General features: G+C 41.8%; 1 protein-coding gene and 1 long non-coding RNA gene across 2 annotated transcripts; one reads left to right on the top strand and one right to left on the bottom strand.

The window, feature by feature from the left end:
- Positions 1 to 1,833: 1,833 nt before the first annotated feature.
- On the bottom strand, positions 1,834 to 14,155 carry LOC138977107 (uncharacterized). Its single transcript, XM_070350016.1, has 4 exons — positions 13,895 to 14,155; positions 11,505 to 11,795; positions 2,009 to 2,338; positions 1,834 to 1,848 (listed from the first exon to the last, which is right to left on the bottom strand). The coding sequence occupies exons 1-4, from the start codon at positions 14,153 to 14,155 to the stop codon at positions 1,834 to 1,836; spliced, it is 897 nt and encodes a 298-aa protein (XP_070206117.1).
- On the top strand, positions 2,553 to 9,226 carry LOC138975376 (uncharacterized). Its single transcript, XR_011458634.1, has 6 exons — positions 2,553 to 3,024; positions 3,512 to 3,607; positions 4,087 to 4,181; positions 4,827 to 4,889; positions 5,602 to 5,695; positions 8,954 to 9,226. It is a non-coding gene; the product is annotated as an uncharacterized lncRNA (long non-coding RNA).
- Positions 14,156 to 16,541: the final 2,386 nt, after the last annotated feature.

Genomic DNA, 16,541 nt, shown 5'->3' on the forward strand with positions numbered 1-16,541 from the left:
CTACCAGAAGCGCAAGTGGTTGATGAAAACTTGACACGCACACACCTTGCGAGTATGGCTCTTCTAATAAAGCATGACATGAAAATGACAAAAAATTAAAATAATGACTCTGCAGTACAGCGTTTCTTGAGTTATCTGATAAGTCTTTCCATAAGTGCTATAACAACAAACATGAAATGCAAATAAATTGTTATCACACCTTCTTCTTCTTCTGCGTTCGACAGACTGCACGATTTAGAGTCTCTCTCCGAGGGATGCCACAAAGCTGGCCGTGCGGCGGAGTTCATATGCCGTTCCCCCGAGTTTGGTCCGAATGTTATCACACCAACGAACTTATATGTAACTACATACACCAACAACATTATCAGCAGTCTGCTTTTCCTGTGCACAAAGGGATGAATTGACTGACTAACATATATGACAATCAAACAAAATCATGTCCATTTATCAAATACATTCTCACTTTGCACAGGTGCAGGGTAACCCCCCCAAAAAAGCAACCCACACAAATACCAGTAACTTCTACATCTCTTGATCGATATAATTGGTGTTTATTAACTTCAGCTTTGACTGTTATGCCTTTTTCCAAAAATCAAATCAGAACTCGGACTTATTCAACATGCAGTACGAGTTTTGAAATTGGGCGGTAGACAAACTAACCCGATTTATAAGCCCTCCAGATTGTTACCTTTGGGCTAATTTGAAGGACCTAGTATACCCTAACCAACCTTAGACAATCGATGACTGAATTACAGCAATATGTACACTCGGACATTCAAATAGTCCAAAAGGTACAAGTCTTGAGGTCTGAAGGCAGGTAGGTATGCCCATGTTCAACCCTCGTACTGTAGAGACAATCCCCGAATTCGGAACATTTCCTTGAAAGCGCACAAGCGTCAGACCATTATTTTGACCTACAAACGTGCTACTTTGTGTACTGGTCACGCATAAGCTGAAGTTAATGCACACCCGAAGTACGTTGTGTGGATCCAAGTTTGAGGACGTCCTTATACCATGATACGGAATGTCAACATGTCTAACAAGAAATTCCTCCGAGGTAGGAAAAACACCCCCGTCCTTACCATTCTCACTGCCACCAACTGAGAAGGTTATTTCCCTTTGACCAACGGGGGTGTCCGTCTATAAGTCGTTGTATAATTTTAATCCACCAATAACTCCCTAACCGTGTGTTTGACTGGTCCCAATTTTTGTAAGGACCGTCTCAGGAATGTATAGAACCTGTTCAGCAAGTTTGGCGACGATCGGTCCGTTCATTCTTGAGATCTATATACGAACACAAACACACAAATACCGCCACAAACACACAAACACATCGAGTGAAACCTATACACACCCCTATACCGGGGGTGTAATAAAGTATATCTGTTTACATGGGAAGGAAGGCCCCCTCAATGTTACACACCCCACAATCTAGCTAGCCAAATAACTTACCTCTGGTGCGTCACCGCCAAGAGCGTAGCACAAGCCGTGGGATTTGCTGGCACCAGTGACATAGGCAGCCATGCGTGTCGTTCCGCTCACTGAACTCAGCGCGTACACAACGCCGCGACTGAGCCCTGTCAGTTCTCCACCAACCAATGCTCTGCTGCTGTTGCTTTTCCCTGCAGAGATCTGTATACAAGATGAAGCCACTGCAGCTGAGTCAAAAATCGTCAAGAACATAATAGTATACATTTGTACGCACGCCTACAAAAGATTTTCTCCGTGTGTGTGTGTGTGTGTGTGTGTGTGTGTGTGTGTGTGTGTGTGTGTGTGTGTGTGTGTGTGTGTGTGTGTGTGACAGTGTGTGAGTGTGGGTGATAGTGTGTGTAATCACCATGGGTGTATCTCACTATGTGTGTGGGGTGGGGGGAGAAAGAGAGCGAGAGGGAGTGAGAGAGGTTGAGGTATATGTGAGAGAGAGAGAGAGAGAGAGAGAGAGTGGGGGAGGGAGAAAAAAGTGGGGAGGGGGGGGGGGGGGGGTTAGGAGGGGGTTCGAACGACTCACACTTTTCCAGTTTGCTTGCAGGTGTTCTCCGTTGATCGTGAGACTGTCTGTCTTGGCTTCCTCCGTGATGATTGTGACGTTGAATGTCAAGCTTGCGCTGTCCCATAGAGCTTTGGTAGGCAGAGCGAATGTCATTGCTGTGGTCCAACGACTTGTGTCTGTTAAGGTCAGCATGCAGGGGTCAAGGACATATATAGTTCCGCGCACCGCCTTGATCACAACGACAGGTTTGTCGCTGACCAGGTAGTGAAAACTGGCTGTGTCCAGGGTCGTTTTTGTCCACTCGTACGCGTCGCTGAGCGTCAGGCGTTCGTCACAGTCAACATATACCTGTAAGAAAATAATAACTGCAAATTCGTTAAAAGCAAAAGGTTTCCTTGATACAAATCTGGTTTCATCTTTATTTTTTATAACGTAATTGCAATTATTAAAGGCAGAGTAAGCCTCCCGTAAACCATCACAGATACGGTCAGGCTTTTACACACAGTACAAACACCCTTTCATTTAAACACTCACCAATTGAGAACATCCTAGGTGCCCTCCGTAAAGGCTGTTCTTAACCAGACGAACCTTTGGTTCGCGAACTAGGTTCGTGGGGTTCGGCGAACCTCAAGACTGGTTCGGCGAACTTGTCTTGGTTCTTAACCAGACGAACCTGAGTTTTCGAACTAGGTTTGGGAGGTTCGGCGAACTAGGTTCGGGGTTTGCAAGTCATGTCTTGGGAACCTTGAAGATCGGGCCGAACCTTTGACTCTTCTGCCAAGGAGGAAGACAAATTATTGAAAAACTGAATCTCAATGGCGGACGAAATCACCCAAGTCAAAATTACATTTTCTGAGATTTTATAAAAACAACGCTTGAACGAAAAGGTAGAATGGTGACTTCCGTTCGATTTCAAGTTAAGCTTTTCACTTTTCCGAGCAAGACAACCGCTGAGAGTGAAAAAACGCCGCTGTTCGACTTCGAAATTTCCAGTCGTAGACGACCTTCGCTTCTGCAGCATTGTGTTAGTGCAGGTGAGGCAGTGTTACTCATTTCGCTGAGCTCGTTTTCGTATTGTTGTGCATTAGGATCATCTAGTATGATATGAATAAAAGCAGGAATGACTTCGGCATGTAAACGCATTGATTTTGTCGAAATCAGCACAGCAGTAAGCTAGATTCTTTCTGCTCAATTTGTTTAATTTTTTTCTTCAAAAGTTTATGACTTTGATTTTGATTGTTTGTTTATCTCATCGGCACAACATCCATCAGGCAAAATATCAATATGTTGAATGATAACGTTGAGATAAGGAAGTTCACACATTTATCTGCTTGCAACAACAATCGCAAGGACAGATCTATCTGCTTCGTTGACTGCTAGATTTTCATTGAATTTCCCAAGTAATGATGATCTCGTTTTCAATTAGATCTGGACAGTGTTTGTGTTCTTAGATTCATGATTGACCATGCAGGCTGATTGAGATCATAACATTGTGTTTGTTTGTGCTGGTGCAATGTGCAGATCAATGGCCCGGACCGCAGGATGACCCAGTGATCAATACAACTTGCGTTCACCACTCAACATTGTCTTCCACCTAACTCAAGGGCAAAAATAAAGGTACATGGTGGTGAAATCATTGTGCAATTTATGTCTGTGAAGATCAAGATAGTTGTTAGCACTAACTGATCATGCTTATTATTATCAAGTTACATACACACTCCGCCCGGGCAGCTCCACCCTAAACCCATAACAACACTCTCCAGTCCAACTACCCCCACCCTAATTCCGTGCAACATATGTTGCTGTCTGTACCTTGTTTGTGGTTATGGGGAGTGCTCAAATAGTTCCATAACTGTTAATATAAATTAAAAGTACTGAGAGTTTCATTTTCCATTGCTCTTCCCCTTCCTCACGTCACATTACACACTCCCTTTGCCCCATCCCCCACCCCCTCTCTCTTTCTATGCTCTCTTTTTTCTTTTACTTCTTCTTCTCTTTCTCTCTCTCTCTACCTGTATAAATCAGCTCTCTGGTTGTTGCTTCTGTAAGTGTAATGTAAAGTTCTACATCTCTGCATTTGTATTGTCATTTTTCAGAATGCCCTTGTAATAACTTCAGCGTCTGCCCATGGAGTCTATATAGGTAAAAGTCTCAAATGTGATGTGATCAAGAGGATGCCGCAATGATCCAGGTAATATTGCAAATACTCAAACTGATCTAAAAGCAGAAGCATAACGTGATCCACAAACATTTCTGCTTAAACATTACAGGGTTACAGTACACCCAGAAAAACAGCTGGATGTTAGTGCATAATTATCTGCAAGTGCAAGCAACATCGACCCTCTCCCCCTGCTCTTTTTCCATCAGCAAGAGCAACATTTATTTTCATGTACAACTTTTCTAGTGCCTCTTATGTTGTATAACTGTTGATATTTAATTAAATGAAGCAAGTGTTTGTTTTCAATGGCACTGCATTTCCCATGTACACACACACACACACACACACACACACACACACACACACACACACACACACACACACACACACACATTCGCATTGTCTCTGCCTGTCTGTCTGTGTCTGTCTGTCTCTCTCTCTGTCTCTGTCTCTCTCTGTCTCTGTCTCTCTCTCTCTCTGTTTTTACATCAGTAATTTTGATCACTTGCACTTCACTGGGATTTAGTTACTGAATCAGTCATTCAGTGAGAGTGTTATGTAGAGTACGAATATTGAGTCTGCTGCTGCTGCTGCTGTTGTTCTTACTCATTACTGTTTTTCCTCTCTGCATAATTCTTGTTCTCCCTTAAAATGCTGGTGTTTTTTTCATCATTACAGTATCTGTCCATTGAGTCTGCGTCTGAGCTGTGATGGGACCAAAAAGATTCCAGAATGAAAGAGGTAACTTTTACTGATCTTTATTTAGTTTATGGAGAAGTTGGTTCACATAATGCATTACAGAGTTGCTGCCTTTTTAGATATATTAAAGGCATACTAACGCACTCCCGTGTTTACAAAGTGTAGTTTGCCCACAATCGATGTCAAACGCACCATAAGACCATATAATGACGATATGTCACCATGCGCGGACCATAATACATGCATTACAGCTTGTTCTAGCCTCTGAAAAAGTGAGGATGTCAACAAAGCCGCGGTGTTAGCTCCCTTGCATCAACGTTACATGTGTTGCCAAATCTATAAATAGGACCATCTAGATCAAAATAAAAATTCAAATATCTCAACATTTAAGGGCTCCTAGACCACAATATTTTGCAGGGAACTTAATTTAGTCTGTCTCCAGCTCTGGGTAAAGCAATTAGCGTGTATATTCATCAGCTTTCTATGCCTTTAAACATTGTAGTATGTACCAGTCATTACATGATCAAACTGTGTTAGCCACCCCACCTTCCCCGGTTCCCAGCTATCCTTCTATCCCCGCCTCTAAACCCCCACCCCAATCCTTCCATCTCCCCCAAATCAAATTTACTGACACAACACTGATTTTCATTTTACCTTATTTAAGTGTTCTTTGAATAAAATTATATAGCCTGTTGCTGCTGCAAATGTTGTTGTGACTGTTCTTCCTCAGTGTATATTTTTTTCGTTTCCTCAGAATGCAGTTCTCCCATGCACCACAGTGTCTATCAATGGAGTCTACAATATTGTCTGGGATGTGATTTGAGCAAGAGCATGTCAGAATGATCAAGGTAACTTTTTAAACACACAGAACTGATCAAACTGTAGAATTCAAGTACACAATTTCAGATGTTTTCAAATGCATAACATACTGCAACAGTCAGTGTCTTTCTCCACATAAAGAGTGTGAGGTTTTCTTGGTAAAATTGCGATTTTTGTCGCTATGCGCAGAGTGCGACCTTTTTATTTGATTTTTGTACTATAAAGGCAGATATTCAAATATTCATGGGGAGGAAGGAATATGCATGAGGCTTTTACAAACTGTCCTTATTAGAGCCTAAACATACGTTCCTTACCGTTAGAACCAAAATGTCAGACATCATAGATGCTCCAATTAAACAAAAGAAGGGCATCCTTTTACTTAAACATAATTATACACTGTACCGCACATTAATAACCTGGTTGTGTTCTGTGGCAGTGCATAGTGGGAACCTTTTTGCTTAATGAATTTCACATGTGTCTGTAACTTGAATCTCCACCAAAAGAAGCTGGACGTAAAAAGGGGTGTCTAAAAAAAAGCGCCCTATTTCCTTTTTGATCTCTTTTTTTTTCGCAGTCAAAAATGTGATTAAAAAGAAAATAGGGAGGTTTTTTTACCATCCTGTATAGTCTTGTTGTTCCCATGTAAAAACCTAGTCAAACATGTGGTGTCTGATATGCTGGGTAATATGGTGAGGAACATGCCTTTAAAGGCCCAGTCATAATTGTGAAAGCCGTTCTGCTCAGCTGGAATTTGATGAATTTTGTTGTTGTGTTTAATGAAATGAATTCGCAAAAAGGAAAACAATTTTTTTTACTGTTCACACAAAGCACTTGTAGATATTTGGTATGTGCCGCATGTCAGGGGTGGTCTTATTCAATCAATCAATATGAGGCTTATATCGCGCGTATTCCGTGGGTACAGTTCTAAGCGCAGGGATTTTTATTTTTTTAATTTTTTTTAATTTTTATGCAATTTATATCGCGCACATATTCAAGGCGCAGGGATTTATTTATGCCGTGTGAGATGGAATTTTTTTACACAATACATCACGCATTCACATCGGCCAGCAGATCGCAGCCATTTCGGCGCATATCCTACTTTTCACGGCCTATTATTCCAAGTCACACGGGTATTTTGGTGGACATTTTTATCTATGCCTATACAATTTTGCCAGGAAAGACCCTTTTGTCAATCGTGGGATCTTTAACGTGCACACCCCAATGTAGTGTACACGGAAGGGACCTCGGTTTTTCGTCTCATCCGAAAGACTAGCACTTGAACCCACCACCTAGGTTAGGAAAGGGGGGAGAAAATTGCTAACGCCCTGACCCAGGGTCGAACTCGCAACCTCTCGCTTCCGAGCGCAAGTGCGTTACCACTCGGCCACCCAGTCCTAATACATACAGGTAAACTGACAGGTACTTTTCCACAGTGGAACCCCCCTTTCAGACCCATTCATTTCAGACTTCCTCCTTTTTAAGATCTTGCTTCTTTAGATGTTCTGTGACGGGTGAAGTGGCGCGCAGTGGTAAGACGTCGGCCTCCTAATCGGGAGGTCGTGAGTTCGAATCCCGGTCGCTGCCGCCTGGTGGGTTAAGAGTGGAGATTTTTCCGATCTCCCAGGTCAACTTATGTGCAGACCTGCTTAGTGACTTAATCCCCTTCGTGTGTACACGCAAGCACAAGACCAAGTGCGCACGGAAAAGATCCTGTAAACCATGTCGGAGTTCGGTGGGTTATGGAAACACGAAAATACCCAGCATGCCTACTCAACGAAAGCGGAGTGAAGCTGACTATGCTCTCAGAGTATAGTGTGGGGAACCCAAATGGGCAAACAAGCTCACACGTCACCAGAATTTCTGGAACGCTGAAGAAGAAGAAGATGTTCTGTTCATAACCTCTGTAAATTACCCCCATTTTTAGACCCCTTCCATTTTAAGACTTGATTTTCTCACATTTTTTAAGGTCTTAAAAGGGGTTTCCCCTGTACTCCTAAAAAACCCTGACCCACAAAGTAATTTAATTATAACTGCTGTAATCGTTCCTTCCGTGTGCTATTATCTGTGGGTTTTTTTTTTCTCCTGTGTTGTCTCATCCTCTGTGCGCCCTGAAAGAGACCTCCGGGTCGAAATTGCCGTACCTTGTCTTATCCAGCTGTGATCCCGCCTTCGTATTAATGTGAGGGCAGTACTTTTTTTTAAACTTTCAATATTGACCGTACGTTTTGCATAAAACACCAATAATGAATTAAAAATACATCAGAAAATTAATTCCTCACTATACACAATAACCCCTCATTTAAAGGCTGACAAAGTCCTATTTAATTAGTTTACTTACTTTCAGGGCTTTTCCCATCGTTGCGGGGATGTATAAATTAAGCTTCCTGCAAAGTTTTAGGTTTGAAGTCCTTACCAATTACAAGAAATAATCAATTCTTAATAAAGTTTATTGCTATCTTTAGAAACAGTTCTCCAGGGCTTGGGCTATTTTTAGAACGTCAACACAGACAGTACAGCTTCGTCAATCCCCGCGTGAAGGAAATCGCTCACCTTCCACGTGCAAAACGTAGTGATATTGACACGCCAGATTAGCGCGGTAGCGGATTGTGCTAAGCAGGAAAGCGCGCTTTTCTGTATTCTTGTTAACTTCGCAATTTCCGGAAAACATCCACTTTCACTTTGAGACTGTTCTGTTTACATTCGACACTATCAACACCACTTTGCAATACTGAAATAATTTTTTCTGTTTTCGAAAGCTACAGCCAATCGTTATTATATCCCCTTAGGTACAGTTTTATAACATTATTGGCACATGTAAACAATAGGAATTAATTAATGAACGCTACGAAAAGGGCAGCCTTTAACCTATGAACTTGCAACTGTGTTGACCTGTGTAATGTAACATAGACCACCACCATCTCTCTCTCTCTCTCTCTCTCTCTCTCTCTCTCTCTCTCTCTCTCTCTCTCTCTCTCTCTCTCTCTCTCTCTCTCTTACACCCCTTACCTGTTCGCAAACCTTTACCCAAATGTATGCTAAATGTATATACAAGACAAGACAAGACATGGCAAGACAAGACAAGTTAGGAAAAGGTTGCCAGTAGGCCAATAGAGGGATGACAAGACAAGACAAGGCATGACAAGACAAGACAGGACAGGACAGGGACCAAAAAAAAAAAGAAAGAAAAAAAGAAAGATAACTAATTCGGTCAACAGATGTAAAAGAAATAAGCATTTGTTTGGGTTGAATGTTTGGGTGTCACCCTGTATATATTTGTATTTTTGCAGGACAGGGTCGAGTTGTGATGATGTCAGGGCGACTGAAGACACACCAACAAGTATTCTTCGGAAGTGTTTGGAACACAAATGAACATTATTTCATAATAAAAAGGCGGCTGACATTGATGTTCATATCGGTTCATGTTCATATTCTCAGCACAGACGTGTGCTTAGAAATCGGATGTTTAAGAACAAGAGACAACCCTGAATAAAGCCTTATGAAATATGGTTGGAGCTGGATCAAAAGTGTGTGTGTGTGTGTGTGTGATTGAAGGGCAACATTTATAAATGATGAGACAGAAAGCTAAAGCACATCCTTTTATCGTACGTTCCATATCGTCCTCCTACTTTAAATGCTTGCTAATACAGACGTTCTCCAAGAAAACGTCTATCCAGTAATGTTTTGTTTATCGCAATGAAAGCTTTTTTTTGAGAAGAATGAAGAGGAATCAAATTTTTAAAAAACAAAAACCAAGACCAATTGAATTGCTCAAAACGTAAAGAAACAGGATGATTTTGGTTCAGTAGTACTATTTGTAGACCCTTAAAGCAATACATCCACAAGGGATTCCAGTGTATCAGTGCAAATAGAAAATTTCTGATATAACTTGAAAATTAAAACAGACTGAATTGTGATAAAAAGAACCAAAATCCCGAGTAGTTTTTTTTTTAGGTCTCCCTCTTCACTCAATCCCCAAACTCATATTCTGTACCGAAAAGAGCTCAAACACACACGTGGACAGACAGACACGCACACACACTTTGGTAAACATCATGTATGCTTCTCGACTCTGCTGATCCACAATTAGAAATATCGCTATCATCATTTATTTTTGGTCACCGTCTTTCCCTTTTCACAGGCAAGTTTTTTTGTGTAGCATTTCCCATAAAACCCCGATGGCTCCACGGTAGACACAATGATCAGTCCATACCAGTCATGTTATTTTCTCGAATCAATTTATAACCTTTAACCCAGGAGGGTAAATGACATGGAAGGCTTCGGGTAATCTTGAACTTTAATGTGTTAAATTCATAGCTCATAATTCAGAGGCATTCAAGCCTCCAAATTTGGAGAACCTGCACTTGTAATCATAACAAGTCTTTTAGATCCCTTTAAAGTCACGGAATGAACTCCGATGAACTGTACGAATCATAGCGTACTCTGGTACGAATGCATTTTGTTTACATGCGTCAAAGAAGGAATTATCCGTGTCAGCGGACAGGGGAGGCAACTTTGTCGTGTAATTGAAGTCCCTTGGTTGACAACCTACGCCATTTTCGCCGATCAAACAACCAAATTAATTAATTATGCTTAGGTTTGGAGCTAATTTCATGATAAATGTTCTTGGGCTTGATTACAGGTACTTGGATCTAAAATAAGTAAAGTATGCCACTCGATTCTGAGCTATGAATTTAACACACTAAAGTTCAAGATTACCAGGCTTCGTGCACCATGATCAAGTCGGAAGGAGAGACCCAAATCGACAACCAGCACGGAGTTACCACTCAATCGGTGATTTCGTCTTGGAGGCAGCCATTTTTGGAAGGGGAATAACTTACTTGCTTTTATTGTCGACTCGGAGTGAGCTCCCCTCGTTTGTCGGCGATCCAGGTTTCGTGTCTTAACTGGACGAACTAGTCCTTGAGTTTGCCGAACAAGTTCACCCAGTTAAGACACAAACCATGGTTCGCGAACCTTAGTTCGGCGAACCAATGGTTCGTCTGGTTAAGAACAGCCTTAAAGAGCGAACAATTTTCAAAGAATTTATTTTTGCGTGGTTTATCTTACCCCTGAGCCATCGTGAACCCGTGTGATCCAGTTTTCCCCCTTTTCACAATGCAGTCGTCATAGTTAGTCATTTGAATGCGACTCGATGTGAGCTTATCTACAATAGCACGTTTTTTATGCACGAAACAATTCAACGGCTGTGGTTCACAAGAACTCTAGCGATGGCTTTTGACTGTTGAGAGGAACGGCGATTTGCATCAATTGATAAACCGGGCCGTCGTCTGCTACGACCCTTGCGTGACCCTGCTTCCGGGCTTTTCTTTTTTTAAACTTTCACAACTTCGAATTGTTCTGATCTTGTCTTGATGAAAAACGAATTCTTTTATGATTAAAGAATGTTTGTGTAACAAGCTGTCAATTTATTATTTAGATTTTAAAAGTTAGGTCCAGCGCAAAAACGAGGCGCCATTGTTCTTCAGGGCCAAGTCCACGAAAATAAATTCTTGGAAAATGTCTCACGCTCGACAGAAAGCAGCCAGGATGTTCCCGTTCGGTGAGCGTTCAAATGGAAGTATGCTTGTACTGTATTTACTCGGGGAGCTCTGTGATGGTTTACGGGAGGCTTACTGTGCCTTTAAACCGAAATAAAATCGTGGTGGCCATTTTTCTTACCGCGCCGAGGCCACCAGAGAAAGATTTAGAGAATTTGCCATTCTGTATTGAACCCTGCACAAATACAGAAACTGAGACTGAAACAGAGAGTCGGTCTCGTTTTTAAGATAATCAATGTTGAATAAATCAAAGAAGAAGGAAACTCATTCAAATACTTACCACCGTATCATTCTCCGCGGCCGCCAGGTAATACACGTCAGTTGACGAAGGACCCATAGCTGTCGTAGGGAACGTGACGTATTCCTTCCCCCATACTTGCACTCCGGGTAGCTGCACCCACATATGATCCCAGCAGCACCCGCCTGTCATCCTGTTTCTGTTGAGGCCGAAGGACAGTGCCACAGGTTTGTCCGAGCGAATGTCCAGTCCAGTTAAGTCGCCGGCGTGGATGGTGCTAACTGTTTGTAGTTTGTTGAGTGTGGTGGTCACCAATCGGCCGTCGCCTGTGGACTGCAGATGACCAGATGACAGTGTTTTATAATTATGTTGTCTGATTGTTCCATAGTGTGTAGTTTATTTTGGAGGGGTGTTGTTTTATTTGCATACAGTATATGTACGTGTGTGTGTGTGGTTATGTGTGTGTGTGTGAGTGTGTGTGTTTGTGTGTGTGTGTGTGTTTGTGTGTGTGTGTGTGTGTGTGTGTTATTGTGATGATGATGCTAATGATGAGGATGATGATGCTTGTGTGTGTGTGTGTGTGTGTGTGTGTGTGTGTGTGTGTGTGTGTGTGAGAGAGAGAGAGAGAGAGAGAGAGAGAGACAGAGAGAGAGAGAGAGAGAGAGAGAGAGAGAGAGAGAGAGTTCCGAGACAGACCACAGGCGGAAGGTATCGTTCACTGGACCAACACTATCATAAGACTACAAGGTAGTCTTGCTCCACTTACTTCAGAAAAAATATGCAAAAAATAATTGCCAATGTCGAGGACCTTTGTAACTTTACAAATACCAGGATAAATGAATGTTCTAGTTATCTGTACCTTTTATGTTTAGCTGCCTGTCCGCCGCATGTTTTTAAACGGTATTCTGTGCGACCAAACGTGTCTGTCGCCGGCAAATCAGTTCGATGGTTAGCAGCTGAAGTCCGAGGAGATTGTAGTCGGATGCCCTCATTGGTTAATAATCGGATATTCGATGATTATTTCCATAAATAAAAAAAGTGAAAGTCCTGTGGGTATCTTCCCTTTGCTGCGCAATATTTACATATTTTTTAGACAAACGAGCGCTAGTATGCATATTCGGTGCGGCAAGCATGTCTTTCAACACTCTCGATAAACGGTTTGCAAACAAAGAATCGTCCAAATGATGGTTAAAAACAACCTGCGGCGGACGGCAGCAGAAAATGGAAGGTACATGTAGTTAAAACAATCATTCAACTGTGTTTATTTGACCTTAAACAGACTGTAGGAAGAGAAAAACCATCTTGAACAATATTTTTTTCTCGGGAAGTGACTCCAGGAACAAGAAGCTGAGTGACATACCGTGTATAGTCTTATTATGGTAGTGTTGGTCCAGTGAACGATACCTTCCTCCTGTGGACGGACAAACACACAGAAGTAGATATTAACAGCTATTGTGTTTTCAGCGTAGCAATAGGGCCCGATATTTAGACGAGACAAGTATAATGCCGACGAGTCGAAGACGAGTCGCATTATACTTGTTCGAGTCTAAATATCGGACCCTATTGCTACGCTGAAAACACAATAGCGTTTATATAGCTATTCTGACATTAAATTCTGTGTTAGAATCATGTTTTTGTCAGCGACAAGTACCAGAATGGTCCATGCCGTTGATTGCAGACGACGGTTCCCTTTCCGCATGAAGCCACGGAAATAACCGAACATTGAAAAACCCACGGACATGTATTACGGAGAAAACTCGAGATAACCGGATGCTTAGCATTACGTCAATATGTTAGGAATCATATGACGTCATGACGTATCATGCTTGCCTACGTAGATTGTATGTTCGAAAGTCTGACTTCTGTTGGGAATTCGCGTGGTGAAGACAGCGGTAAATCTGTAGATGATAAGAGAACAAGGATTGTCTCAGAAGAAACGACGAAATGTTTCAGACCGGTAACTTCATTTCAACATTGCACTATACAATGGACGTTCTATGTGACAGGAGAGTTTGCTGATTTTGTGTTAAACATTGGAGAGATCGTCTGCTAGAATCCGAGATAGGTCGCTTCAGATTGCAGCTTCTGGAAATTTGCAAGGTTTGTTGCCTGTTAAAGAACTGGATTTTACACGTAATGTAGGGCCTATGTCATGTACAGTAAGCAACAACAAAAACACACACAAAGCAAATGGCATCGTCTGTCGACTAGTCACAGAGTGACAGAAACAAACCTGGCGAGGTATGCGTGTACTTTATACACGTGGAAGAAACCGGAACCACGCGTCTTTGTTATTGCCGATATCGTTTGGATATCGGCAAAAATTGCCAACTTTTGTATCGTTATGCTTTGATGATCGGCCCCCAAATTCCCCCACGTGTCCATCAGAATAGCTATATATAGCAATAGCAACAGTGACAATTCAAGCTGACCTGTGAAGAAACGGAGGTAGAGGAAAGGTCCACATCAACACCAGCAGGTTTACGAATAACGACTGCAGTGTTGTCTTCTGAAGCCGTCACAACAAAGAACGAGCGCTGGTTACTCGATAGTCTTGTGAAGGGAAGAGTCATCACAGAGTAGCGTTCTCCCAGCTGTGTGACGTCACGGACTAGAATGGCGTCAATATTAGAGGTATAATAGTCGAACGCGTACACGTTGACGACGTCTGATGACGTAATCTCCACCGACATGACGCTCGTATGTAAACTCGTCACCCCGTTTTGCGCAAGAACAAGAGTCAGCGGTGCGCTGTTGTTGTTGATGACGTAGGGCCCGTGGGCAGACAGCAACATGTAAGTCGTCACAAGGTCAACAGTGACGTTGTGGGGACGAGTGGTTGCGATAACCAGACTTTGTTCGTAAACGTTGTCATAGAAGTTGACTGCAGGAAAGGAGAAGACATATCTCTGTGGCGCTTCCCTTTGCGTTCTCCAGAGCGGTGTTGGTGTCGATACTATCAGTGTTAGTGGCGTTGTCGCTGTTGTTGAAGAAGTGTTGATGGTGGAGAAACTGGTAGTGGTAGACGTTGATACGCTTGAAGATTGAGGCTGATCTAGAAGGCCGACAACTCCATTGGCAAGGAGCTCTGAAGATACAGCGAAGAGGTATGAAAAAGACACAATAATATCAATACAAATAATAATTATACAGTTATAAGAAATTAAAGACAAACACCAAAAAAACAATAAAACATAGTCAGCAGGTCCGTAAGCCAGTCAGCGAGACTAACAGAGGGACAGTTTACCGCAGCCACAAAAACGTCAACAACACCATCATCACCAATAACAACAACAACAACAACAACAACAACAACAACAACAACAAAACGAATAATAATGAAGGCCAAAACATCAACAACAACGACGAGACTCAATGCATTCATAATTTATTATTCTCCTTAATCGTTGAAAAGGCAAACTTCTATACCTGCTGTGACACAGACGCTTAGGAAGAAACTCAAACAAAGAGAAAGAGCTCTGGAGAAACCAACGGCTTTCAGACAAATCGGAGCCATTTCATATTTCAGGAAATGTACTCTCTGATGTTAAATTGTGAACTCCAGTGTGATGCTACAAGCCACAGTCTGTCATCACAGTCTTGTACTGCCAGTTTCTCCAAATAGCATTCAATGAAAAGGCAACACAAGCAAAGTTACCGCGTCTTCTTCAGTCCTGGCCCTATCACACTGTGCTTGAGATTAAACAAGTATAACACTCCACAGTATCTGGCTGTGCAGACCAAGCCAGTCAACGGTGAGCTCTGGCGAATTTCCTAATTTAGGTAAACCTGTTCTGATTTGCTTCAAAATGCTCCGAACTAAGCTTATTGATTAAATGAAATGTAATCCACGCGCGGTTTTCTCTTCAGCAAATTCTTTTTAAAAAGGAGTCCCGACTTCCGTTCGTTGACATATTTTATTCAGTCCTGATGGGAGCGCATTCCTCGAAGCAGATAAAAACCGCCTTGCGGCCTCGGTCGATACAATTGCAACAGAAGACGATACGCTCCCCTCGGACCGACAAAAAACCTGGTCTGACAACAAGCCACCAAAAATCTTATATAACACAGCATTAACATAAACTCTGTCTGGTGTTGGAAAGTATTATTATACCGTCTGTAATAATTATTATCATTATTTAAACGCATAAATTGGGTCCTTTTCGAACGATGGACCTTGCACTCCAACCGAGCCCTCCTCAACTTCTCCTCTGCAGGAGGGTTCTGCTAAATGCAAACGGCGTGCAGGTCTTGTCGTCCATTAAAATAAGACCGTTTGCCAGAGAACGTTTGTTTCTGTGGGCTTACAGCAATTCAGCTCACCGTCTCAGATCTTGCCAGGGACCGAATACATGGACAGTCTGTACATTTGTGTCCGACAAAGTCAAAATGTCGTTTAACTACCGCTCGGTATTTGTTTATACCGCCCGTTAATTGTTTATTTTCCCTCTGTATTCATGTCAGTCTGATAGAAAGTCTGTAGCTACCAGTGTTATTTTTTAGAATAGGAGATTCGCCATACTTTCTCTTCTCTGCGCATGCGTAACCGACATTTCCGCCGGCGTGTCAATTCCCAAGTCAATTTTGTTAACATGCCAACAACAGCAAAAACAAGGCATAAAACTAATTAGAAAAAACTACAAAAAACAACAAAACAAATACGAGGAAAATTAATAAAGAAAGACAAGCAAACAAAAAAGCCAACAAACAAACAAGCATGAGAAAACAGAATATAGAAGAAACAAAAGTTACATGTGAGAGAAATGCCACAAAATAAACACCAACTGAGCAGAGGTTCACAGAATAAGGTCAGTGGGGAAAAAACATGACAACACAAATGTACCTTCAAGTTCAATTGGCAACCTAGCATTAAAGAAAATTGATTCCAGAACCATAAGTTTAAGTAAGCTATGATTATCTGTCAATATAATTGTTTGTAATAACTTGAAATTAAAGTGAAAATTCCATTTTGATTTTCCAAACAACGTACTCTCTTAACACATGAAGAACAATAAGCAAAATTAAACACATATGAGAAATGATATAACACAAAACAGTATTTTTAGAAATGAGCTGACC

This window comes from Littorina saxatilis, linkage group LG9 (genome assembly GCF_037325665.1).
Source record: "Littorina saxatilis isolate snail1 linkage group LG9, US_GU_Lsax_2.0, whole genome shotgun sequence".
In the NCBI taxonomy this organism is placed as follows: domain Eukaryota; kingdom Metazoa; phylum Mollusca; class Gastropoda; order Littorinimorpha; family Littorinidae; genus Littorina; species Littorina saxatilis.

What these genes read in the sequence shown, in the direction of transcription:
- LOC138977107 (XM_070350016.1), bottom strand. Translation starts at nt 14,155, where the DNA reads ATGTCGGTGGAGATTACGTCATCAGACGTCGTCAACGTGTACGCGTTC. An exon ending in CTACCTCCGTTTCTTCACAG is followed by an intron (nt 11,796 to 13,894) that starts GTCAGCTTGAAT and finishes GGTCATCTGCAG; the next exon opens with TCCACAGGCGACGGCCGATT. An exon ending in CCGCGGAGAATGATACGGTG is followed by an intron (nt 2,339 to 11,504) that starts GTAAGTATTTGA and finishes ATTTTCTTACAG; the next exon opens with GTATATGTTGACTGTGACGA.